We start from the raw sequence: 22,720 nt of genomic DNA on the forward strand, positions 1-22,720 counted from the left end.
CTACAGCTCCCGGCGGCCCCGCCGCGGTTCCGCCGGAAGCGTCGCGGCTGCCGGTGTCGGGGTGGTACCTGCGCGGTACCGAGCGCGGCTGCGCTCAGCGGGCGCTCCCTCCTGCCGCGGCGGCCGGTGAGCGGCGGCGGGGCCCTGCGGGGCGGCCGGGCCCCTCGGGGAGCCGCTTGTTGACCTCAAGCGAGTGGCGATGTCTCCGGTTCCCCCGGGGCGGGCATAGGGCCGGGCCGGGCCGAGCGGGCCGGGGGGCGGTGAGGCCGGGCCCACAAGGCCGCGTCGGTGTGGGGAGGCCTTGGCCGGTATCAGTACCGGTGTGGGGCTGGGCTTGGGGGCCCGGGAGCGGTTTACGGGGGAAAGGCCGTGGCTGCGGTGCTGTGGTGAGCCCCGGGGCGTCGTGGTGCCCGTGTAACGCGGGGTGAGGGCTTGTGTGGGTTTTAGTGATGAGTGATTCCAGTTACGCTTGTTGAGGGGGGATGCTGTGGTCGTGCTTTGGGGCGTGCGTGTTACCTCTACACAGATGCTTATTCAGTGACTGCCGTGTTCTGTTTCTTTACACCCCTCCTAAAACATATTACACTGTCCTCCAGAAAACTGTTGGGCCTGGCGGAGAAACTGGATTAATTTTATCAGGTTGTTTGTTTCTGTAGTGATGGAGCAGGGACACTTGAATTAAGCGGTGCAGGCAGAGAGGCAGCTGAACTTCTGTGAAGTTGCTGCACAAATGGCATCCTTCTCCAGCTTAAAATGAACATATAAACCACAGGGCTGAATGTTGGAATATACTTTAAAGCAATAATAACTTTGCCAAGGAGGGGAAAAGGGAAGTCTGGGCGACTTTCTGTTGAAGTCACCATGCTTAAACGATCTTCTTATTGCACTCGGGCAGTTTGCAATGTGCAGGGTTGCAACATCTGCACTACTTTCATATGTAAAGCCAGTAACAGTGTGATGTCCTTTGTTTTCTGTAAAAAGAATTGCTTTAAATATAAGAAGTATCTTCTTGCATTGCTCGTTGGTGCTGAGGCTGTGACTCTTCTGGAGAAGAAGGACTGACGAGCTGCCCTTGGCTGGTGAGGGCAGTGCTGCTGACAGAGGATGGGTGCAGTTTTCTGGGTTCACTTCTTGCTCCAGCTGTCCCAACTGCCATCTGGCAGTTTATTCTAGATCTTCAGTGAAGTCAGAGCAACAAACAAGTTGTTTTGTGTGCACTTCAAAATAACACATCATCCTTCCTGAAAGTTTTAGGTACCACATTGGAGTTTGAATCTGTCTCTCCGTCTCTCTTTAAGATGCTGCAGGCTTTTCTGTGCCCATCTGTCAGCACAAGGCCTCGCAGACAGCAGCAGACTGCATCTTGCAGCGTGACTTGCAATGAGTAAATAGTCATTGCGACGCAAATGCAATACTCGGCTCACCTTTGCGCTTCATCTCCATTAGCTGCCAAATGCTGCAGGCACTGCTTGAGGAGCTCTTGGGATCCGTGGTGTGTTTGGGGTGGCTGAGGGATGCAGCCTTCTCCCCCCATCCCTCCTGATCTGGAACCTTTCCAGGCAAGACCTACCTGATATCTCTACATGAGTTTTTCTTTTAAAAAGGTTTGGTTGTTGCTACTTCCAGCCATTCAATTTTGTAAGCTTACATAGAAAACTGTTGTGGTCTCTCAGTTGTACAAAGAGATTGATTTTAGTGGGTTTAGTTTCTGATTATTTTGTAACTTCTGAGGTGGGATGTTCTCTAGCGGTTTAATAGATTTGTATTACCGACAAAAATAATACATGGATTCTACAGGGCTGCATGAAACACTGCTTAGAGAGACAAATATGCTCCTTGTTAAGCTGTTTTACTTCATTTAATCTGTTCTGCTGGAGACAAGTGTCATGGCCAAATACATGGCTGTTGTCTCCTAATTTAGAGGGCTGTGAATTCAGTGAGTTGATTTCCTCCTGTCACAGGACTGTGGGGTCCTACGGTGTCACCTTCCTTGGGGCACTATTGAACTCTCACCTCACTGATGCAAGTTCTGCAAATACCTGATATTAAAAGAACTGAGATTTTTAGAAGTTGTCTAAACCGCTTTATAATCCTCAGTTTGAACCTGGAGTTCTCCTGCTCTGGGAATTAAGGTGTTTCTTTGCTTGTGGGCTTTGTAGTTCTGAGCTTAGTCGCTCACTACCTCGCAGGCTGCTGGTCTTTGGCAGGAAGAGGATTTGTGGGTGGTTTTTCTTTTACAACTGTTCCTTTATACTGATCCTGTTCCCTGAGTGACTGCAATGAGGAGAGATTGGTTTCTTGATGCTTGACAGTCACCTGATTGATTGCTCAAGAGGCTTAATTGTGTTTATTGTTGACTGCGACCCGGTGTTGTACCGCGCACCGACACTGCAGACAACTGTATGGATCTGAATGGATGTGATTTTCTAATAAGTTTCTCTTGCTTTAGTTCCTGTTGTTGCAGATCAGTGTGCGGTTGTAACTGTTCACAAATTCCTTGACTTGTGCTGCTCAGCAGTTCCTCATTGTTCGGAAAACTAGGACTGGGAGCACCTGAAGAGATCGGGAGTAAGTAGAAAGCAGAATCAAGTGCAGTTTGCATCTTCTTGCTAAATTAGTCAAGCTAAGGTGTAGTACAGGAGATGAGTCTAAGCTTGTAGAGAATCACTTGGGAAGGACTGGACAGTTCAATTTTTTAATTGAAAAAGAGCTGCTGGCTCTTTGATCCGGAGAAACTGGGAACAGTTGGAGGGCAGTTAATCATTTATTTTTACAAGATCAGAATCAGCCGTGTGGCTGCCATTGGCCATGGTGTGATAAGCAGGTAAATTGAATTATCCGAGGTTTAGCTTTGTTTCATCTTTGTCTGTAAATACGTTGGGTCTGTGTTTTTTGCTTGGCTTCTCTTCTGCTTCAGCTTCTGCAGGTGAAGGTGGTGGCTCCTGCAGGAAGGTTCCAAGGAGTTACTCATTCTTTTTTGTTTTAGCTCTGAGGAATCCCCATTTCTGCTCAATCTCATGTCCAGGTGCTCCTATCTTAGTGATGCTGTGAGCATCAGGCTAAACCTTTTGGTCTCTTCAGGTCTGTGGAGGGGAGACTTAATGATTAGTAACTTACTCAGGTTGTGTTTAACTAGAGGCAGGCAAGCCTCGATTTAGAGCACTAGAGTCCCACATTGTGACCCTCAGACTCACACATCTGTGGCGCTGTGCTTTGAAGAGCTGCGAGCAGCTTTTAAAGGCCAGAGGCAGCAAAATATCACTTGAATCTATGGCTACTTTTCTGCTCTAAAGCAGGAAGACATCTGGTTGATGCAACAATTTAAGGCTGGCTTTAAAAAAAAATATATATATAAAAGCAAGCTCTGCTAGTTAGCAGGCTGACCAGCCTGTGGGCTCTTCTAGATGCAGCTCTCAGGAAGGAAGTTTGAGTTTTCTGTAGTGGGACGGCTCTAAAATGCCGCGATGTGATCTGACAGGCGGGGTCGGCGATGCTGGAAGGAAAAGGTTGTGGTCGGGCTTCTAAGAGGCTTTGCAAATGACTTGGCTCTCTGCTCGTCATGTGATGTTCTTGGTAGTTCAAGTGTTGCAAGGGACGATGGAAGCGTGTTTTTAAACTGCTTTATGGTCTAAACGGGCCTTTGTGTAACTCTGAATTGTTCTGTACCAGAGGCACAGTGTGGTGGGCAAGAGCAGCCCTAAAGCTGAAGCCATAACCTGGGCTGGACTCTGGATCTGACTTGGGCCACCTGCTCTGCTGCTTGAAGATAATACTTGTTCTTCATAGTATATCTCCCTGGAAAACAAAAAATCCTGAAGTAAGTGGTTGTCAGTGTTGTGGCTGCACTGAGGCCCAAGGAGGGTCCAGCTCTGTGGTGACTGGTGGATGCCTGGGGAAGAGTGCAAGAGCAGAAGCAGCCCATGATAAATTCTTAGGCTCCAGCGAGTGGCTGCTTGGTGATATTTAATAGTAATTATTTTCCTCTGTCAACTTGCCAGTTACTTTCTGAACTCATGTGAACTCTTTTCCTCCACAATAACATGTGGGAACGAGCTTCAGAGGGTGCATTGTGTGAAGAACCGGTTCTGGAACTTCATGTTCATTTTTATGGTGCAGATAGTGAGTGATCATGACTTTCTTCTCTGCTTTATGTTCTTTCTCCCCGGGTATCTTTGCGCTGAGGAATTTCCCTAGAAAGTGTGTTAGGTGAAAAACTGTTACCCTTGCTTCCCATATTCTGTGACTTTCATGATGTTCTTCAGGTGGACATGGACACTACTTAATTGAGTGTAATAAGCACCACCTGTCCTTATGTTTAAAGGTCATCTCCTCTTAGGCGTAAATTTTATGTTTGTTTCTGCAATGCTGACAGATTTGATGTTAGAGGACAGTTGTGAGCCTGCAAGCCAGCACACCCGCATCTGTGGGAGGCGACAAACCCAAACCTCGCTGCCTGTTGTCTCTTTGCACTGATATTTATAAATAAACCAGAGCTGGCTTCAGTCTGGAAGGGAGGGGGACAAACCCCAGTTCCTTCACCAGTGAAGTCCGTTGCCTTCTGTTCCCTTCAGCTCTGAATCCCTCAGTGCTCCTGGGTGGTTGTGTATTCTCTGAATAAATCCACCGTTTTATTCTTTTTTCCCCCTCCAGTGTTGAGCTCTTAAACCTGTGGGATATGGCCTGAGTGTTGCTGGCCAAGCCTGTTGAGCTCCGACTGACCAAGTGTCAAGGTGTTGATTGCGGAGTGACAATCAAACCCTGGCAGATGTATTGTTAACCCCCTCTCCTCCCCCTTCACCCTTTTGCCCCTCCCTCTCCCCGCTTCCCACTCAGCACAGGCAATCGGGAGGGAAAGAAGGACAGAGAGAAGAGAGCTGGAAAAATTAAAAATGTTTTACTAATGCTACTGATAAAATAGAGAAAATAATACAAAATATACAAAACCAATCTGGGAAGTCCCAGCAACTGCAGAGCCGGCACCCAAAGTCCTGGACTGGACTCTGCAGCAACCGGAGCTGGATTCAGTCTGTCACTGGCCTCAGTTCGCAGGGACGACTCACAAGGTCCTCTCCTAATGTCGCCATAAGGAAAAGGGAAAAAGGCACGAGATCCTCGTGATCTCCCACTTTTATATGAAGTATTCACATGAATGGGATGTTATACACAGTTGGTCAGTTTCTTGGTCACCTGTTTCTCATTGCCCCTCTCGCGAGATGCACATCAATCCTTATCAATAACCTCGCATTCCATTGCTGTGTTTACCAAAACATGTGTCTGGTTCTCCAGGAAAATGCAGCTGATATGAAGCTTTAGCTGACAGGCAAATTCACTAAAAGAGAAACCTGTTTTTTAACAAAACCAGGACACCAAGTGAGCCCTGATGCGATGGGGCAGCGATTGTATCAGCGTGTTAACGGCGCTGCCTCCTCTGCCACCTCTTCCACTGCTGCGTGACCGTTTGTGCATCAGTTCAAATGGAAACAGCAGCTCTTCAGGGCAAGTCTGTCTGTGCGGTATCCAGCAGGACCAACCCACGATACAAAAGAGATCAATCTGTCACTTCAGTCGGTGCCAGAGGGGTGGAAAGTCTGGCTGTTCGTAGCTTATGTTTGGTCTTCAGATCCTGAAGCTAAACCACTGCTTCTCTGCTCTTGTACCTATTTCTACAGAGATCTCCAAGCTACTTGATTGCATTGATGTAGGTGTGGGATATTTCCAGCTGGAATGCAGATGTTTCTAGACACAGGCAATATTAAGGGCAGTCAAGTGCAAAGTGAAAAATAAGATTTTTTTGATGTTTGCAGGGTCAAAAGTCTTCCTAAGTCTTTCCCGGGTAGAAAAGAGGCTTATGGATGTACTGGATCAGCTGAGCAGATGTCACAGCTGTGGTCTCACATGTTAAATCTTGGGTCTGTCAGTAGGTTAATGTGATGATACTTGAACTGATTAAGCACGTCCCTTTATATGACAGCAGGCAGGTTTTCCAGCTCTGGAGACTTCACAGAAGTCTGGCCCTCAAACACTTGCACGCTGTAACCTGTCCGATTTGATACATAGGCAAGAAGGTTGATTTGTAGAAAGGGTGTGTAGCTGAGGATAATTGGTTTGCAAATGCACCGTCTCGCTTTGAGAAGCACAGATTATTTGCTTTTACAGAGGTCTGGGGACAACATATGCTCAGTGAGCGTCCCTGGACTATAAAAAGGGGACATGTGTGATGTGACTGTAACAAGGGGCAGTTTATCTGCTTCGGTTCGATAGCAATCAGAGCTGAGGCCTCACCCCCGAGCAGTCATGTGTTGGGATGGTGGGCTTGGTCTGTATAATCAGCTGCTGTTAACGAAGCTGCAAGACAGTGCCTTCCTTTCTGGACTGGAGCGTGGTGCCCACAGGCTGTTCTTTCAATCACAAGCAATAAAAACCTTAAGGGTCAGTTGAAGAGCAAAATAAGAGTACTAATAGCTAGAAATCTAGGTGGAAACAAGGCAGGCAAAACTCTTCATGGGGTGACTTGACTGTAGGAGACCAAGCAGTTGCAATAAGAAAAACCTTCTGGAGGTTATTGTAGTCGCGGTGATGAACAGAACCTAAAAGGGGAAATGAGAGCAGCTTTCTGATAACAGTATCCTGTCAAAGTATCGAACGAGTTTATGCCTCCCGTGCTGTTGAGGGCTGAGAGAACAGTTTAGATGATGGTGCTTTATCTGCCAAGGAACACAAGGCTAATTCCACGGTGCTTTTATTCGCAGGTAGCGCGGAGCCATGGCTATCCTGTTCGCTGTGGTGGCGAGGGGCACAACCATCCTCGCCAAACATGCTTGGTGTGGGGGAAACTTCCTGGAGGTGACGGAGCAGATCCTGGCGAAAATACCGTCTGAAAACAACAAGCTGACCTATTCACATGGGAAGTGAGTAATGCTCCTCTGCTGGGTATGGGAGGAGAGAGCAGTGAACGTGCGCGAGGATGGGAATAAATGGTGTGTAGCCAAACTCATACTTGGATGTGTTCGTGTGCTGCTACATACACAGTCAGCTCAATAGCTGCTTTTTTCCCCCAGAACTTTGCAGCATAACCGTGATTTGAATTTAGCTTAAGCAATAAGTACCAAGGCAGCTGGTATGAAATGAAGTTTTATTTTCCTACATTCCAAAGTGAGCTGCAGGGTGCACAGCTGTGGATATCAAACTGTTGAAGTCTTTGGTGTTTGGGTTGTGGAGCCTTTTGCTGGCTTTTCTCAGGCTTGAACATGGCTTTAGGTAAAAGTGTCACCCTTCGCAGATCACTTGTGGATCCTGGTTGCTTTAAGATAAGTTGTGCTGGCAGATGTTATAGAGTCATCCTGAGCTACCGCAAATCCAGTCCCAGACTCGTACAGATCCCAGAACAGCCCTTGGTTGGTATAGACAAGATAGAGGGATTAGATGTTACATCAGTTGGAACTATGCTGATTTATTGCACGGCTGAAGTAGGGAAGTCAGCGTGCTGGCGTGCAAACTAAAGGAAGAACCGTGGACAAAGTGAATTTAGAAGTATTAGACCCCATATCAGCTCTGTTTTGGACTTGGCAGCGTGGCTGGATTCTCAATACTGCCCAAGCTGTTGTGTTAAAGCTGTTTTAGCTGCATGAGGATTCGAGAGAGAAGAATTGGGGTAGTCTTCCCACATCCTTCCCTGGCTTGCGAGTAGAACCTGCCTGCACTGTGCTCTGCAGTACTTTGGATCCTGAATATTCTTTTTATTATTATTTTTTTTACTACTGTAATTTTAAGAGTACGGTCCCGTTCTTTTGTTTTAACTTTGCTGTTCAACCATGTACAAAACTGAGTTTTAGGAGTGCTGTGGTGCATTTTTATAAATGAACAGTTGAATTGTGGTAGAGATGGGCTTGCTCTTTGCTGGGAAGCCCTGATAGGTGACTTGTGAAGCATGCTGCGAAGTGTAGTCTTTTGCTCATTAATCTCTGTTTCCTTAATGAGGATTTAACAAACGTGGCAGAAGTTGGCTGCAGTTTGTGCTTGTTCTGCTTTGCGTTGTGCTGTTAAAACACCCAGGTGCCATTTTGCAGCTCTGGGCGTCTCTGCTGAATTTAGTTCCTTCTGACAAGTCTTACATTGGCTTTTTTCTGTGATTTGAACAGCCACCTCTTCGGTCAGCATCTCCCAAACCTGCCGGCCCTCTGGGAGAGTGGAAGGAAGAGTTTCCAGCCCTCGTGTTTGTGGGGGGATTCCATATTTTCACACACACGTGCTTGGAGCTGGCAACTTCTTCCTCCTGTCAAAAAGCAAGGCCTTTGGTTTGTGGTGATACAGAATAGCCTCTTTTTTTCCTAGGCCACAATAAATGGGCAGAACATTAAAGCTGTGAAGCTGAAGGAGTCTGAGGAGTTATCGTCCTTCCTGGCTCTAGGGTTTTGGGGACCCTTCTGCGTGGCAAGGGTCCCAGCCTGTGAGCTGGAGAATTGCCCTGGTGTCTGTCTGTCTGGGATCATTTCTCCTCTTCTGAAACAGCTGCTTTTAACTTTGAACTTCTTAAACTCACTTAACGAATTCTTTCTGTTTTTAAGAAGAACTTGTGTGTCTTTTATACAATCTCTAAGGAAAAACAGCCCTCTAGCATGAGGAGTTCTTGGGGTTATTCTGTCTCTGCTGTTAAGATTCTAGAAGCCACTGGGGAGCTTCCAGGTTAGTACCAGACAAGCTTTGTCTCACAATAGGTGTAGCTATGCAGGGATTATTATTTTTTTAATGAGAACAGACCTTCAGGACAGTGAACTAAACCCAAGTTTGAAAGCGACTGAGCTGTGCCCTTAGAGCTGTACAAGAGCTGTGCAGCGTGTGCATTAACTTGCTTTTATTCTGGAGTTTGTACAAGCTCAGTGGGGAAACCTTTGCAAATACAGATATCAAAGTGATATGGAGTTTTTAATGAGAAAAGAAGAAGTATTCATGTGGCCTTTTTGCAGCTCTGTTCCTATTTTCTCCTGCCATACACATCAGAAGAAAACACCACCTAATGGAACATCAGTTGGTGGTGTGGGGGCAATGCAATATAAAAGCAACAGTTGAAGCCAGTGAGTTGGACCAGAGCACTCTGATCAGTTCTGGTTTGGGTTTAGCTGTGCACAGGCTAAGGGGCTTTTTTTCTGGTGGGCCTAAAATAACAGCTTGGTTTAATTTTGATAGGAAAATATTGCTTTGAATTGGTTTGCACTGTTTTTCAGGATGCCAAGGGTTGCATTTAACTGACATCTGTGTTTGCTTAGCACCACCGAAGGCATCTTTTCATGAACAGTTAACCCAGCCACATGATTCAAGCCTGTTTAGCCTGATTATTGTTCTATCTAATTCATTTTCTGCTGTGGTTGCTTTTGTCTCAGCCTTCGCGATGAAAACCAAAGGCAGCATGACCCAATGGTCGTACGAACAAGGCTAAAGAAAAGAAGCAAGTCACTGTGTCATCGTATGTGAACTAGTGCATGGATGCTTGTATGCACCTTAGACATAGATCTTCCCCCTGGGTATCCCATCAAGGTTTTGTTTCTACAAGTAACCACTTGAAGAATGTGGAACTGAAGTTGTTTGGTAACTAAATGTCCCACAAAGTTCTTGCCAGGCACAGGAGCGCTGTGAAGTGTGTGAGGCCAGGGGTTCTTTAACATGTAGATGGTTTCAAATTCAACGTAGCTCATAGGAATGGAGACACACGTACCTCAACAAAGGTGTCTGGGATGTGTTGGAATCTGTGTGATTTCCTGTAGAGTAACTGGAATTTGTTCTTCTACTTCTCCAGCCCTCGGAGGCCATGCAGGCACTAGTGTCTTCTAGAAGATTAGTCCTATGGCCGCTCCAAAATTGACCTTTTTCGTTTTTCTTTTCTGCAGTTATCTGTTCCATTACATCTGCCAAGACAGGATCATATACCTCTGTATCACAGATGATGTAAGTATTTCGGTTACAGCTATTGCCAGACAGGCTTTTTGCGGGTTTTGTCTCTCTTCTGTATCTGTATGTCAGAGAACATCAATAGTGGGTGCTAATCTGAGATGCCTTTTTTTCCCGTTGGAGCTACAGCTTTGTGTTCTCATCCACATCAGTTACAGCTTGGAGCTCTAATGCATTTGAATAGTTAGTTCTTGGGTTTGCCCAGTTTCCCTCTGAGCATCCCCAGTGCAGTAAAATCCAACCCTTAACTGTCAGTGAAATACACATCATTGTCCTCAATTCTGGAAGTGTTGAAGCAAAACCTTCTCTCTCACTGGGAAGAGGTACCAGGCGCAGAATTAGAACTGTGGATACCTCAGTCAAGTCTGCTACCAACCAGGAAGCCGAGACTGAAATCCGGCTGCTGTTCAAACCCCGGGATAACCAGTCAAATCCCACCGTGTTACACGCCTGTTAAGAACTCATAATTACAGTTTCTCTGCCACTGGCTATGTGCACCATAGACTTCATTGTTCCCACCATGCCACAGGTCTGGACATGGTCTGCTCTCTTCCTTCTAGGACTTTGAACGATCCAGAGCCTTCAGCTTCCTGAACGAAATCAAGAAGAGGTTTCAGACCACGTATGGCTCAAGAGCACAGACAGCCCTTCCCTATGCAATGAACAGCGAGTTCTCCAGTGTCCTAGCCGCACAGCTGGTAAGATCTGTTGCTAATTGGGCTTTCCCTAACAAGCCCAACTTCTCCCCAGAAATTCTCCTCGTGTTTTCTCACTGGGAGCTGAAGCGCCGTGCTGAGCCTGGGTGCAAAGCCAGGGGAGCTGGTTGTTCTCCCAGCGCTTGCTCTGCAGCTGGTTTGCTTCACTGTTTGAGTGGTAAAAAGTGGGATAATAGTGATGCTTTAACTGTTTGTACCACGTAGCTGCACTGGAGATTAGATCTTAATGGTCATGTTTGAAATGTCAAACCCAGTGCAAGCTGACATCACTTCCACTGAAAGCAAAACAAACACGTTACTCTGTTTCTCTTAAACTAAACTTTAGAACTTGAGTATCTAGTAATCCCTGACTGCCTCTCACTTCCCTCGTCTTCACGGTGCGTCAGTGTCACACTCCTGGAGAGAGATGGGGCATTCGCTTACGGATTACAGTCGAGTGTTATACACAGAATCTTGCACAGAGCTCCAAGGACCTCATTCCCAACACAGACAGGAGGTTCAAGAGCAGGATAAATGACTCGTCAAAGGTCCCACATTCTCTTCAGTTGAGATTTGCCTTGGGACCTTTCCAGCCTCCAAATTAAAAGTGTCAGGGCGTTACAAAATTGACGGGGGTATCCTTTTCGCTCTCAACTTGCACTTCTCGGCAGAGGCTGTAGTGATGTTCAGGGCGATGCTGGATTCCAGGTCTAGGGACTGGTGGCACTGCAGTCCTTGCCAAAAGAGTTTCTCCAACACTAAAACCAAGTTCCAGATGTTGTTAGGGAACACAGAGAACACTGACGGTCTCCTTTTTTTGAGGAATTTCCAGGTTTCAGAAGCTACTCTGGCTCTGTTCTTGAACTCCTGAAGGGAAATGTTGGGCTGGAACCTGCTTCCCTCTTGGATCACAGACGAGTTACATGCTGGTTTTGCCCACCCCAGGAATCTGACGCAGCCTCGATGCCACCGTCCTGTTTTCACAGAAGTGCTTTGTGTGTTGTATTTGAGATGTGGCAAAGCCCACAGCTGCCAGAAAGATCTGAAGTGGTTGTATGGCTTTATCCGTTTGATTCACAGCAGTATGTGGATCTAATTTCTGCGGCATTTAAGTGCACAGCATAACGTTTGTATTTCCCTTCAGCCATCTAAGGAATGAGATGCATTTCACAGGGCACTTTTTCTTAACACAGTGCTGGCTTGATGTGTAACCTGGGTTTGCAAGCAACACCCTGCTGTGCTTCAGGGGGTGGTTTGTGGGGGAGAGGAGGAGAAAAATGTGTATGATTGGGCTGTTCTTAAAAATATGAGCTGTTAATGTGGTGGGAATGTTGGAGTTCCGCTCCTGCCTGGTGTTTGGTCTGCAGTGGTAAACGTCCACGTGCAGAGAAAATGGGCCTGGGGAAGACACAGCCCTGTGCTAGATGGAATATCAAATTAAATGAACAAAGTCAGATGGAGAATAGAGAAGGAATAAACGACTGCCCTGTGACTCATATGATCAATAGCCCTATTAGTGCACAAAACCCCAGGCTATATGTTCTCCTGCCAGGAAAGTGTTTTAAATCTTCTGTTGAAGACTCTTAAGAGTCCTTATTTGACTACAAACAAGTTCATAACCTGAGCAATGTTGTTTTGGGGTTGTTTTTTTTTTTTTGTTTGAGACCTCCCTTGAATTAAAGATGAGATGTTCTGGGAATATTGGCTTTCAGAGATTGTACACAGTCTGTATCTGGGGCAACTGCAACCGGTGCAGGTGTTATGGTGCAGGAGGACAGGTGCTTTGCTGCTGACCCAGGAGCACAGCTCTCGTCCGTATGTGCAGAAACTGGGTGAGTTCTGTAACACTCTCCAGCAGTTGTGGTGGTGTGTTGAGGTGCAGGGTGAAGGTGAAGCAAGGATTTATTTAAATGAATGAATGAATGAAATTTAATGAAATATAACAAGGGCAAGTGTAGAGTCTTGCATCTGGGTGGGAACAACCTGTCGTGGTTGAGACGGACAAACGACATGGACCAAGTTCTTCCAGGATGAAAGTAGTAGATGCCATTTATTGCCACAAGTGCATTTTTATACAGTTTTACCAATTCATGTGTCTCTTCACTATTGGTTACAAGTTACAGCAGTAACATCTCATTGGCTAATTTTGCTATCATCAGTGTTACTCTTCTATTCCCTTCTCTCTCACGGGTACATCCTTAACATCTCCGGATACTCCTTTACTCCCATCTTTCTCATGGGTAGGCCTTCATATCTTCAAGGCTAATTTCTGTTCCCATGCCCTCCGTCAGGGAATCCACGGACCCACCGTAGTCCCCCACAACAACCCTAGGTTCCAGTATAAGTTGGGGAACAACCTGCTGGAGAGCAGTGTAGGGGAAAGGGACCTGGGGGTCCTGGGGACAGCAGGATGAGCATGAGCCAGCACTGGGCCCTTGTGGCCAGGAAGGCCAATGGTACCTGGGGGTGGTCAGTAGGTCAGAGAGGTTCTCCTGCCCCTCTGCTCTGCCCTGGGGAGACCACACCTGGAATATTGTGTCCAGTTGTGGCCCCTCAGCTCCAGAAGGACAGGGAACTGCTGCAGAGAGTCCAGCGCAGCCACCAAGATGCTGAAGGGAGCGGAGCATCTCCTGTGTGAGGAAAGGCTGAGGGAGCTGGGGCTCTGGAGCTGGAGAAGAGGAGACTGAGGGGGGACTCATTCATGGGGATCAATATGGAAAGGGGGAGTGTCAGGAGGATGGAGCCAGGCTCTTCTGGGTGACAACCAGTGACAGGACAAGGGACAATGGGTGCAAACTGGAACACAGGAGGTTCCGCTTAAATTTGAGAAGAAACTTGTTCCCAGTGAGGGTGTCAGAGCCTGGCCCAGGCTGCCCAGGGAGGCTGTGGAGTCTCCTTCTGTGCAGACATTCAAACCCGCCTGGACACCTTCCTGTGGAACCTCAGCTGGGTGTTCCTGCTCCATGGGGGGATTGCACTGGATGAGCTTTCCAGGTCCCTTCCAACCTCGACACTCTGGGATTCTGTGATGTGCACTTGCACTGTTGCTGCCTGATGTTTGTGTAGGAGTTAAAGGAGCCGCTTGTGCCCTCGGTGATGGGCTGAGGTGATGTGGAGCATGGAGACTGGCACAAAGTTCGTTGCAGAAACTGTTCCTTGGCTTATGCAGCAGAGGGGAAGCAAGAGGTAATAATGCCGGTGTGGCTTCAGAAGGTCCCAGTGCGTTGTCTGTAATAAATTAGATTAACTTTCTACATGTGATGACACTGAGTTTTTCCTTTGGAGAATGGAACTGTATCAAGTGATGACTCATCAAATCGTAAGCTCTTCGTGGCTGGAAAAAGCTTAATGAGTCGCCTTATCGGAAGAGCCAGGCTGTCTTCAGATATTCCTCTCCAAATCCCAGCCTTTCCGTTTCTCTGAAGCATGAGAGGAGCTGCCTACTGATAGAAACCCAGGCATCAGCTAATAGCAGCTCGGTGAGGACGGAAAGCTCTTTCCTCACGTGGCTCTAAAACTGGCTGAGCTGAGCGCCCCATGGATCAAACCCTCCCCGTGGTGCGAGGGCAGAACTGTTCTGCACCCTTCTTCTAGAAAACTGAACTCTGAGAGGATGCAAAGGAGCTGTCGCATTCGGCACTATAGCCATTAATTATCACCTGAGCGTGTGGATGCTGTTAGTGGTAGAGACTCTTGCTTCTCATGTTGTCAGAAATGGATGCAAATCGAACACATATTCAGAAGAAAATTGGGGTTTAAGTAGCCACGTGAGTGGTCATGAAGCAGAGCAATTGTGGTCAGGTCCTGGCCCCTGCTGTCAGTCTCCTTAGATGGTCTCTATCTAAAATAGAGGGTTTTTTGTGAAGGTCTCCAGATGTGAGTGAAATGGCTACAAGTGTAGAGGAAAGCAACAGTTTATCTGTGATTTTTGCTATAGAGACCTGTTTCCCTGGGCAGAGGTGACTTACAGGGAGTGGGACAACAGAAACCGTGGCTGACGGTTTGATTGCAGAGGACCTGTGATGAGAGCAGGGACTTCAGACTGATCCAGAAACAGCAGAACTGATTTGACTTCACCTCAGTTTCCCTCCTTCGGTTCTGCAAACACCGTGGGACTCCTTTAACCTGCTTTCACTATTCCTTTGTTACAGAAATACCACTCGGAGAGCAAGGGCACTGACCAGGTGGCAGAGACGCAAGCTCAAATCGATGAACTTAAAGGAATCATGGTTCGAAACATAGGTACGTGGCTTCCCACGGCCCCTCGCCTGCACAGGCCCCCGGGTGGTTCTGCAGGAGCCACCGACAGTGAAGCTGATGGTGGGGTGGCCATTTGTGACAGAACGAGCTGATGAACAAGGGGCTGGGGGAGCATGGAGGTTGCAGCTTGTGTTGAGCGTGGCTGAGGTGGCCCATGGGCGTGAGGAGCACTGTTGGAGATGAACTTGCCATGGGGTGAAGCTGAGGGTTTGGCCAGTTTGTCACTGTGGCTTTCCTGCAGCTGCCATGATGAAAATCCTCCTCAGTAGCTTGTATTCTTTTTGTGTGTGTGTCAGACTCTGGTTTGGGTTTTGACAAGTCTGACTGTTTAAAAATAGAGGGTTAGATCTGGAATTGACCATAATTGAGCCGGGTCTATCTGAAAACGTAGCCTGTGTGATGTGAGACTGTTTGTCACCAAGGCACCCTGAGGTTGGTTAGGGGACAGCATGGTCCAAAACAAACTATTATTGGGTAAAAAAAAGGTACAGCAGATTGACCGGTGGAAGATGGGGTTTTAGCTCTCCAAAGTGACTTGAATACAGGTTCGGATATCAGTTGAGGAAATTATTAAGGGGCAGCAACTAATACAGCAGGAGATCCACAGAGTGCATGCACGTGGCTTCACCAAAACAATGCCGGAGCCGGCCCTGAGTCCTGGAGTGAGGTTATTGTAAAGGGATACACATATTCGTATTGAGTATGGAAAGTGTACACTCGCAATCCTCCGAGGAGAAATACACGTGCAAATGTGCATGGAATATTACACCTGCTTATGTGGAAGCACGGGAGGAAAATACACTCCTGATTATGGGAGGAAATAATTTATACACGTGCTCATATTGAGCATGGAGAGTATGCGTGCAAATGTGCACGGAAAGTATAAATACACATGCAAATGTGCACGGAAAGTGGGTACACTGGCAATCCTGCGAGGGTTAATTTACTCATACCCATGGTGGCGAGGCAAGCGGAGTCTCCATCCGGGGCGGGGGGGGGGGGGGGGGGGGCAGTGGCTCCTGGCGCAGTGGCTAAGGTTGTAACTCCAAGAGATCGGGCGCAAGGGGCGGAGTCTCGACGAGGACCCAGTTTTTATAGCCTGATCAGACCTGACTGTGGGCATTCCAGAAGCTTCTCTGCACCCCCACACTGGCTGTGGGTGCCCCTGAAGCTTCCAAGCATCCCCCAAACTGGCCATGGGCGCCCAGCAGCTCCTGGCGCCTCAGCACTGCCTCCTTCTCTCTCCTCACGGCCCTGGCCAGGGGCTCTGGGGTCAAACAAAAGAAGCTGTTGGCCTCAAGCAGCAGAGAGAAGGAGATGGGTCTGCACCTTCCATATCGAAGGAGGGAGGGGGAGAGAGGGGGGTTTGCATCCTGCCACACTGTTCCTTAAGTCCCATTGCATGGCAATCTCTGAAAGGCTGAGAAATACTTGATGGCTGAGAAGCCACTGCTAAGAGCTCCTGGTTTGCAGTTGGACTTGGGGACTGGAAGCAGCTTTTTGCACTGAGATTCCACCTACAGATTTGGATTTTTGTTTCTTTCTCCAGACCTTGTGGCACAAAGAGGAGAGAAGCTGGAGTTGCTGATTGATAAAACAGAGAATCTTGTGGATTCGGTAAGTCTGGGGAGGAACTTAGAAATGGGGAAATGCTGTTACTGCATCCGTTGTGCTTGTCAGGGAGTGATGGAGGTGACAACCAGGATCTAGAGCCACTTCTAAACAGACACCGAAGCATCTAGATTTGCAGGTACTCCTTCCCTGTGCTAGACACAAATCCTGTCTTATTACCTGCTTTCCATATAGCTGTTTCACAAGCTGCACCCCAGCCTTGGAGCTCTGTTTAAGAGAATTAAGGTGTCCTGTGCACCTCAGTTCTTTATCTTGCCCATACCAGTGGGGTTTAGGGGTGACTGCTGAATACCAGGATGCACTGATGGCCCAGGGCCGCCCCGTCCTGGTAAAGAACCGTCATGGACTTGCTCCTGTTTGCCACAACCAACGCTCAGGCTAACGCGCTGCCAGCACAAGTGCTCGTGTTTCTTGTCTTCATCTCTTGTGCCCAAGGCGCAGAAAATCCACTCTTTATGTGGAGCAATAGGAAGGTTAAAGATCATAATTAAAATTCTCTTGCAGCCTGGTCTGAAGTCAACTTGATGCAGGTAAACTGGCAAAATGTTAATCACAGAATCCCAGAGTGTCAGGGGTTAGAAGGGCCCTGGAAAGCTCATCCAGTGCAATCCCCCATGGAGCAGGAACACCCAGCTGAGGTTCCACAGGAAGGTGTCCAGGCGGGTTTGAATGTCTGCACAGAAGGAGACTCCACAACCTCCCTGGGCAGCCTGGGCCAGGCTCTGACACCCTCACCAGGAACAAGTTTCTTCTCCTCTTTCAGTGGAACCTCCTGTGTTCCAGTTTGCACCCATTGCCCCTTGTCCTGTCCCTGGTTGTCACCGAGAAGAGCCTGGCTCCATCCTCCTGACACTCCCCCTTTATGTATTAATCTCCATGAATGAGTCACCCCTTAGTTTCCTGTCCTCCAAGCTCCAGAGCCCCAGCTCCCTCAGCCTCCTTCAGCTCGGGAAGTGTTTTGTCTTTCTTCTGGGAATCCCTAGACCTGGCTCAGCATGTCCCTCAACCCAGAGGAGCGCCAGGATCTCCTGTATGGGACTTGTGGAGATCCAAATGTCTCTAAGGTGACAAAAAGTATTCACGCTTTAGAGAGGTTGTAAAGATGCTTGGAGCTTACCCAGTCAGAAGTTCTGTCCTCCAGTTTAAACCTTCCTGGCAAGACCTGGTCTGACCTCAGGTAATGGTTTAGACAAATGGGCTGGGATTCCTTCAGCAGTTAGGCTGAATTCAGGTACAAGCCCTCCCAGGGAACACTGGTTCTTTGAAACCACGCAGAAAATGAAGGAGTGGGATACGCCTCTGATGTGGTGAATGTTGCAGGAGATCCAGGGCTGAAGTCCTCCACCTTCAGTAATGGTCTGTGTTCTACCACTCCTGTGGGAGCCTTCACCACCAGAATCTTGTAGATAAACCAAATGTGTTAGAACCCTCCTATGGGTTCTAGGGCCCTGTTTTGGGAGGGAGGTCTGAGGAAGCTGGTGGTCAGTGTAGCCCTGTCCTCCAGAGAATGTGTGTGGGCTGAGGTGTGTTGGTACCCAGCAGTTCGCATCCACCCATAGAGACTGTACAGCTCAGCAAGAGAAACACTCGCAAAGCTGAGCGTGGAAATCCACTCGGAGTCAAAATGACGCTTCTCTGAAAAGCCTGGGGGGTGGTTTGTCAGGAAAATGATGGTAACCAGCAGAGTGTGCTGGTGAATTGGCTTGTTCTGGCTGTTCAGCCTTTGTCCGGGAAGGCGTCTCCTTGCATGAGCCGTTCAGAGAGAGCGTGAAAATAGTTGTGCTGAAACAGCCCGGTGGGCGTTTGAGGTCGCGTGGTGTGTTTAGAATGGGTGGAATTGGGGTTCAGAGGGGATACTTGGAACAGAACAATCGCAAGCTTTCCATAAAATGCAGGAAGCCTGACTACTGGAGGAACGTTCTGGCACTAGGGGACTTGTCTGGCCCTGTGGAACTGCAGGCAGTAGCAGCAGTGTGGCTTGTCTCGTGTTGGCAGGTGTAAGAAAGTTGCGTGAGATATGTTGGTGATAAGAACAGTAGTTCCATAAATACTTTGGAGCATTTCAGTTCTCAAAAGGTTAGAAGTCAAACAAGAACCCAACCAGCAGTACTCTTAGGTGAACTAATCCTTGTGGGCAGCCTAAGGCCCTAGTGATGCTCTGTGTTTAATTCCCCAAGCTTAGCCTGGGTAGGCACAACCCCGAGCTGGTGCTGGACTTAACCTCACACTTTATCTTGCCCTTGAAATAATCTGGGAAAATTTTGCCTTCATGCCTGTTCAGTTTTGTATTGAAGTGCAGGAGTTAAATGGCTCTGGAAGAGATAACTGCAGTGGTTTGGGTTATTGGGGATGCAGTAGCTGGAAAAAGCCTCTTCATTTGGCTTCTTGGGATGCAGCGTCTTTTTGCAGCAGGGAATTAATTAGTTGTTTTAATTTCTCTTGTAGTCAGTCACTTTCAAAACTACCAGCAGGAACCTTGCTAGAGCCATGTGTATGAAGAACCTCAAGCTGACCATCGTCCTCATCATTGTATCAATTGTAAGTATGGAGCACAATAACCTTTAAGTCAGGCCTAATTACTGGAAAATACCAATAGCGTATTATTGTCTTTAGACCCACGTGTACCCGGCTCTGTGCCTGGAAGGGTCCTGGCTGTAGAACAGGGGCTTTGATGGTGGTGTGGAAGGAGAGGAGCATCGTGCCAGGCAGCTTTTCTTGGCAAGGCAATAGGAAAAGCTTTCCAGACTGTTCTGTCATTGACAGCTGCCTCACTGCTCTGTTAGAAGCTGAGCTGTTGAGTGTACAGCTGCTCTAAGGGCTTCTTAGGCCTTAGTCCTGTTATTATCCTGTTATTTAACTTTTAAGTAGCTTTTTTTGATATGCTCGTGTAACTCCAGCTGGTAATAACTGCACCCAGTGCTAACGTGAGGATGGTGAGGTGCAACTGCAGGGTTTGTGTTTTGCAAGAGGACAGTTCTGATCCCCATGTTGCTGCAAGGTTGTGGAGGAAGAGGCTCCAAAACCAAGTGCTGGAGGGCATTTGACAAGTTATTTCATAGATCACAGAATGTCCTGGGTTGGAAGGACCCACCAGGATCATGGAGTCCAACTCCTGTCCCTGCACAGGACACCCCACAGGTCACCCCGTGTGTCTGAGGACGTTGTCCAGTCTCTTCTTGGACACTGTCAGGTTGGGCCGTGACACCTCCCTGGGAGCCTGTTCAGTGTCCAGCACCTCTGGGGGAAGAACCTTTTCCTCATGTCCCACTGACCCTCCCTGGCACATCTTCTGCCATTCCCTCTCCAGAAAGGGTACAACAAAAATTGTTATTATCATTATTTGTGTTACATACTTATAGCAAGAAGATTTAAATGTCACTTCAAAAGAAAAGCTGAGAGCAGTGTTGACCACAAAATTACCATGGGTGTATGATTGTGCACAGGCGAAAGGAAGACCCAGAAGTAAGAGTGACTGGATTTCTTTCAGTCTGCTGTATTTATCACCGCTCCTCCAGCCTGGAGTCAGCTATGCCCAGCCCTTGGTTGACAATATACATAACCACAGTCAAAGGGTTTTGTTACCCCGGGGTGTCCAGGCTCGTGTTTTGGTTGCCAGGCTGCGTCAGCGCTCGGCCAGAGGACGGCAGTGCAGTGTGTGCTGAAGGGCTGTTCTCTTTCTCCAGGTGATCATGTACATCGTCCTGTCGGCCGCCTGCGGTGGGCTGGCGTGGCCGAGCTGCGTGCAGAAGTAACTGGAGGCGCTGGTGCTGGTCACTTGGAGATGAGAATCACAGGAGTCTGAAGAAGCAACCTACAGAATAACTCTTAATCTTTCACTACTGACACCTTCTCATTCTTCCATCCCTCCAGGACTTCAGACTTGTTTGCCTTACCACCCCAACCAGGCCCAGCTGGTCACTGTGCAGCTGGAACCTCAAGAACGGGCTGGTTTAAATTACTTGAAGAGATTTTTTGTTTGTTTGTTCCTTTTTCTGTCCCAACTACAACCTTCTCAGCTGGGTGGGCACAATGTCCCGCTCCGGAGGGTTCCGTGCATGCTGGCCTTGTGTCCATGTGGCTTTGCACTTGGGTGTGAGCGTGCGAGGGCAGAGCAGCGCTGCTGGAAACTGTCCTGCCCGGGGGAGGACGAGACAGGTGTATGTGAATTTCCACTTTTTACAGCTCCCTACACCTTCAGCCTCTTGTGGTTTCAACACGTCTGGGTTGTCAGTGTAGCACTGGTGGTAACAAAAAGAACGGCTTTTGAGCTGGGGCTTTACACGCTGTGAGGTGCGAGCGCCGCTTCTGTATGAAACCCCATTTCCTGGAGGATTTTCTGCAGGTGGCAGGAGAGGCTGTTGGGTCACCTCAGCATTTTGAAACGGCTGCCTCTTCATCCTCACTTCTTCCTCATCTCCTCCCCCTTAATTTGTGGCTTAAACAGTAAAGGAGATGGTTGCATATAGTTAAGGTTGCAGTAATGTATCTGCTTTCTCACGTTATTTCTCCTGTTCTTCTTTTGAGGGTGGACTAAAAGGAATTACTAATGTTATCACTTGTTAAAGTGAAACTGGGGGCCAGTGAGGTGTCAGGTGGCTGCTGCTTGTGCTTCCACTCTGGAGGTGTGTGCGAAAAGCAGGACGGAGGATGGACAGAAGGTTGGAGCTGGTGGCCGGGCCGTATGGTTGGAATAGAAAAGGCCCTTTCAGAGGATGCAGTAACAGGCAAAGAAAACAAAACCAAACCCAAGGCTAATAACCAAATGTAGGGGCAGGTTTGTTGAGGCTGTGCAGCTCAGGAGCTGCGTGTCCGTCCGTCCCAGCTGGACATCCAAGCTGGCAGGCCAGGCCTGGCTTATGGAGCTAAGCTGTTGTTGCCTAGGGTGAGGGGTGGAGGGACTTTTCTTGGATCTTACAGGCTCATTTCTAAGAGAAAAAAACAGAAACAACAGAAATCGCATAAAAGCATCAGATGATCTATAAAGATGCATCTTTGTGGCCCAGGGAAGTGGCTTCTACTGGTGGCTGGAAGCTCTTGAGGTAGAGGAAGGGGAGGCTTAACCTGGGACTAAACTCGAATGCTTGGTTGGTGCCGTGGGCTCCCTCCAACACAGGCTGGATGTGGAACTGCTGCTCCTCCACCTGCTTCTCTTGGTGCATGTTAACTGACCACGGAGCTTTCCAGCAGGTAGAAGAGTTCTAAAAACTGTGTGCTTATTTGGATTTTCAGCTGAAATTTAACTAGGGGTAATGAGATCTGGATATCCAGGTGGCAGCGGTTCTGCTCAGCACTGCGCTCACTGGCATCTCTTTCCATTTGTGTGACTTGAATGTAAAACTGAAAGATTTCCTTCCTTTTACCTCCTGCTCTTGCAGCCGCCCACAGTTCCGTGTACGACTGTGCATGTTTTAGGGATTGTTGATGTTACTGTGTTAATTTCTATGATTTGTTGTCTTATGTACAAATACTTTTTAAAGAAAGTTACTTCCTTGCCTTTTAAAGGATGCACTGAGGCATTAGTGTAAAAACAAAGTTAACTTGATTTAAATAAAATTCCTGTACAGAAAGCAGAGTTCTTTTGTGCAAGGTGGGACCAGATGTTGGCTGGTGGTGGCAACTACTCTGGGAGATGGTTTCTGCGGTGGCTGCAAAACCTGCCAGCTGGGGCAGGGGTCTGACTTGGATTTGGTGATGACAAGGGCACGGAAAGTCTGTGTAAAAGCTCTTTTTAGGGTGATTTTCAGTGGTTTAAAACCCCACTGTCCTGAGGGAGATCCCCAGCAATGGCTCCTTTCCTCTTCTGGAGCCGCAGCTGCAAAGAAGCCACTTTTCTCAAAGAGTTTATTGTACAGACTTCATCTGCAGCCTTCCACCTACCTCGGGATGGTTCAGTGCTGCTGCAGTGTTTCGGAAGCAGCTCATGCATCGCTATGAGGGAGTTGGATTTCCTCTTAAACTTGCAGAAACTTGGGAGTTCAGTTGATTGTTATCTTGGTTTGAGGCCATGTTACAGTCTAATGATACCCGCCAGGCCTCAGGATGATCTGGAATGTAAAAATCTGAAGGAAAACCACTTTGTGTGAGATCAGCTTAGAAAAAATGAAAGGATAAAACTTAGATTAACACCTAATTAGTTCTTACAGAGCTGGGTTTTGACCAAGACCAAACCCAGTTTGCTGTCAGTATTAGAT

At 47.9% G+C, this 22,720-nt stretch overlaps 1 protein-coding gene across 4 annotated transcripts; it reads left to right on the top strand.

Annotated features, from left to right (window-relative positions):
- The first annotated feature begins 6 nt into the window (after positions 1 to 6).
- Positions 7 to 22,096, top strand: VAMP7 (vesicle associated membrane protein 7). Of its 4 annotated transcripts, XM_065846497.2 has the most exons (10): positions 29 to 126; positions 2,450 to 2,568; positions 3,670 to 3,817; positions 6,750 to 6,908; positions 9,882 to 9,939; positions 10,503 to 10,640; positions 14,789 to 14,879; positions 16,447 to 16,514; positions 18,975 to 19,067; positions 20,213 to 22,096. In XM_065846497.2, exons 4-10 carry the CDS (start codon positions 6,763 to 6,765, stop codon positions 20,279 to 20,281), a joined length of 663 nt encoding a protein of 220 aa, XP_065702569.1. In that variant the 5' UTR covers positions 29 to 126; positions 2,450 to 2,568; positions 3,670 to 3,817; positions 6,750 to 6,762; the 3' UTR covers positions 20,282 to 22,096. The 4 variants fall into 4 exon arrangements, with proteins under 4 accessions (XP_065702567.1, XP_065702569.1, XP_065702570.1 ...); XM_065846498.2 differs by lacking the exon at positions 3,670 to 3,817; XM_065846495.2 differs by lacking the exons at positions 2,450 to 2,568; positions 3,670 to 3,817 and having other exon boundaries at positions 7 to 126.
- Positions 22,097 to 22,720: the final 624 nt, after the last annotated feature.

This window comes from Patagioenas fasciata, chromosome 11 (assembly GCF_037038585.1).
Source record: "Patagioenas fasciata isolate bPatFas1 chromosome 11, bPatFas1.hap1, whole genome shotgun sequence".
Classification (NCBI taxonomy): Eukaryota; Metazoa; Chordata; class Aves; order Columbiformes; family Columbidae; genus Patagioenas; species Patagioenas fasciata.

What these genes read in the sequence shown, in the direction of transcription:
- VAMP7 (XM_065846495.2), top strand. Translation starts at nt 6,763, where the DNA reads ATGGCTATCCTGTTCGCTGTGGTGGCGAGGGGCACAACCATCCTCGCC. An exon ending in CTGACCTATTCACATGGGAA is followed by an intron (nt 6,909 to 9,881) that starts GTGAGTAATGCT and finishes TCTTTTCTGCAG; the next exon opens with TTATCTGTTCCATTACATCT. An exon ending in AATCATGGTTCGAAACATAG is followed by an intron (nt 14,880 to 16,446) that starts GTACGTGGCTTC and finishes TTCTTTCTCCAG; the next exon opens with ACCTTGTGGCACAAAGAGGA.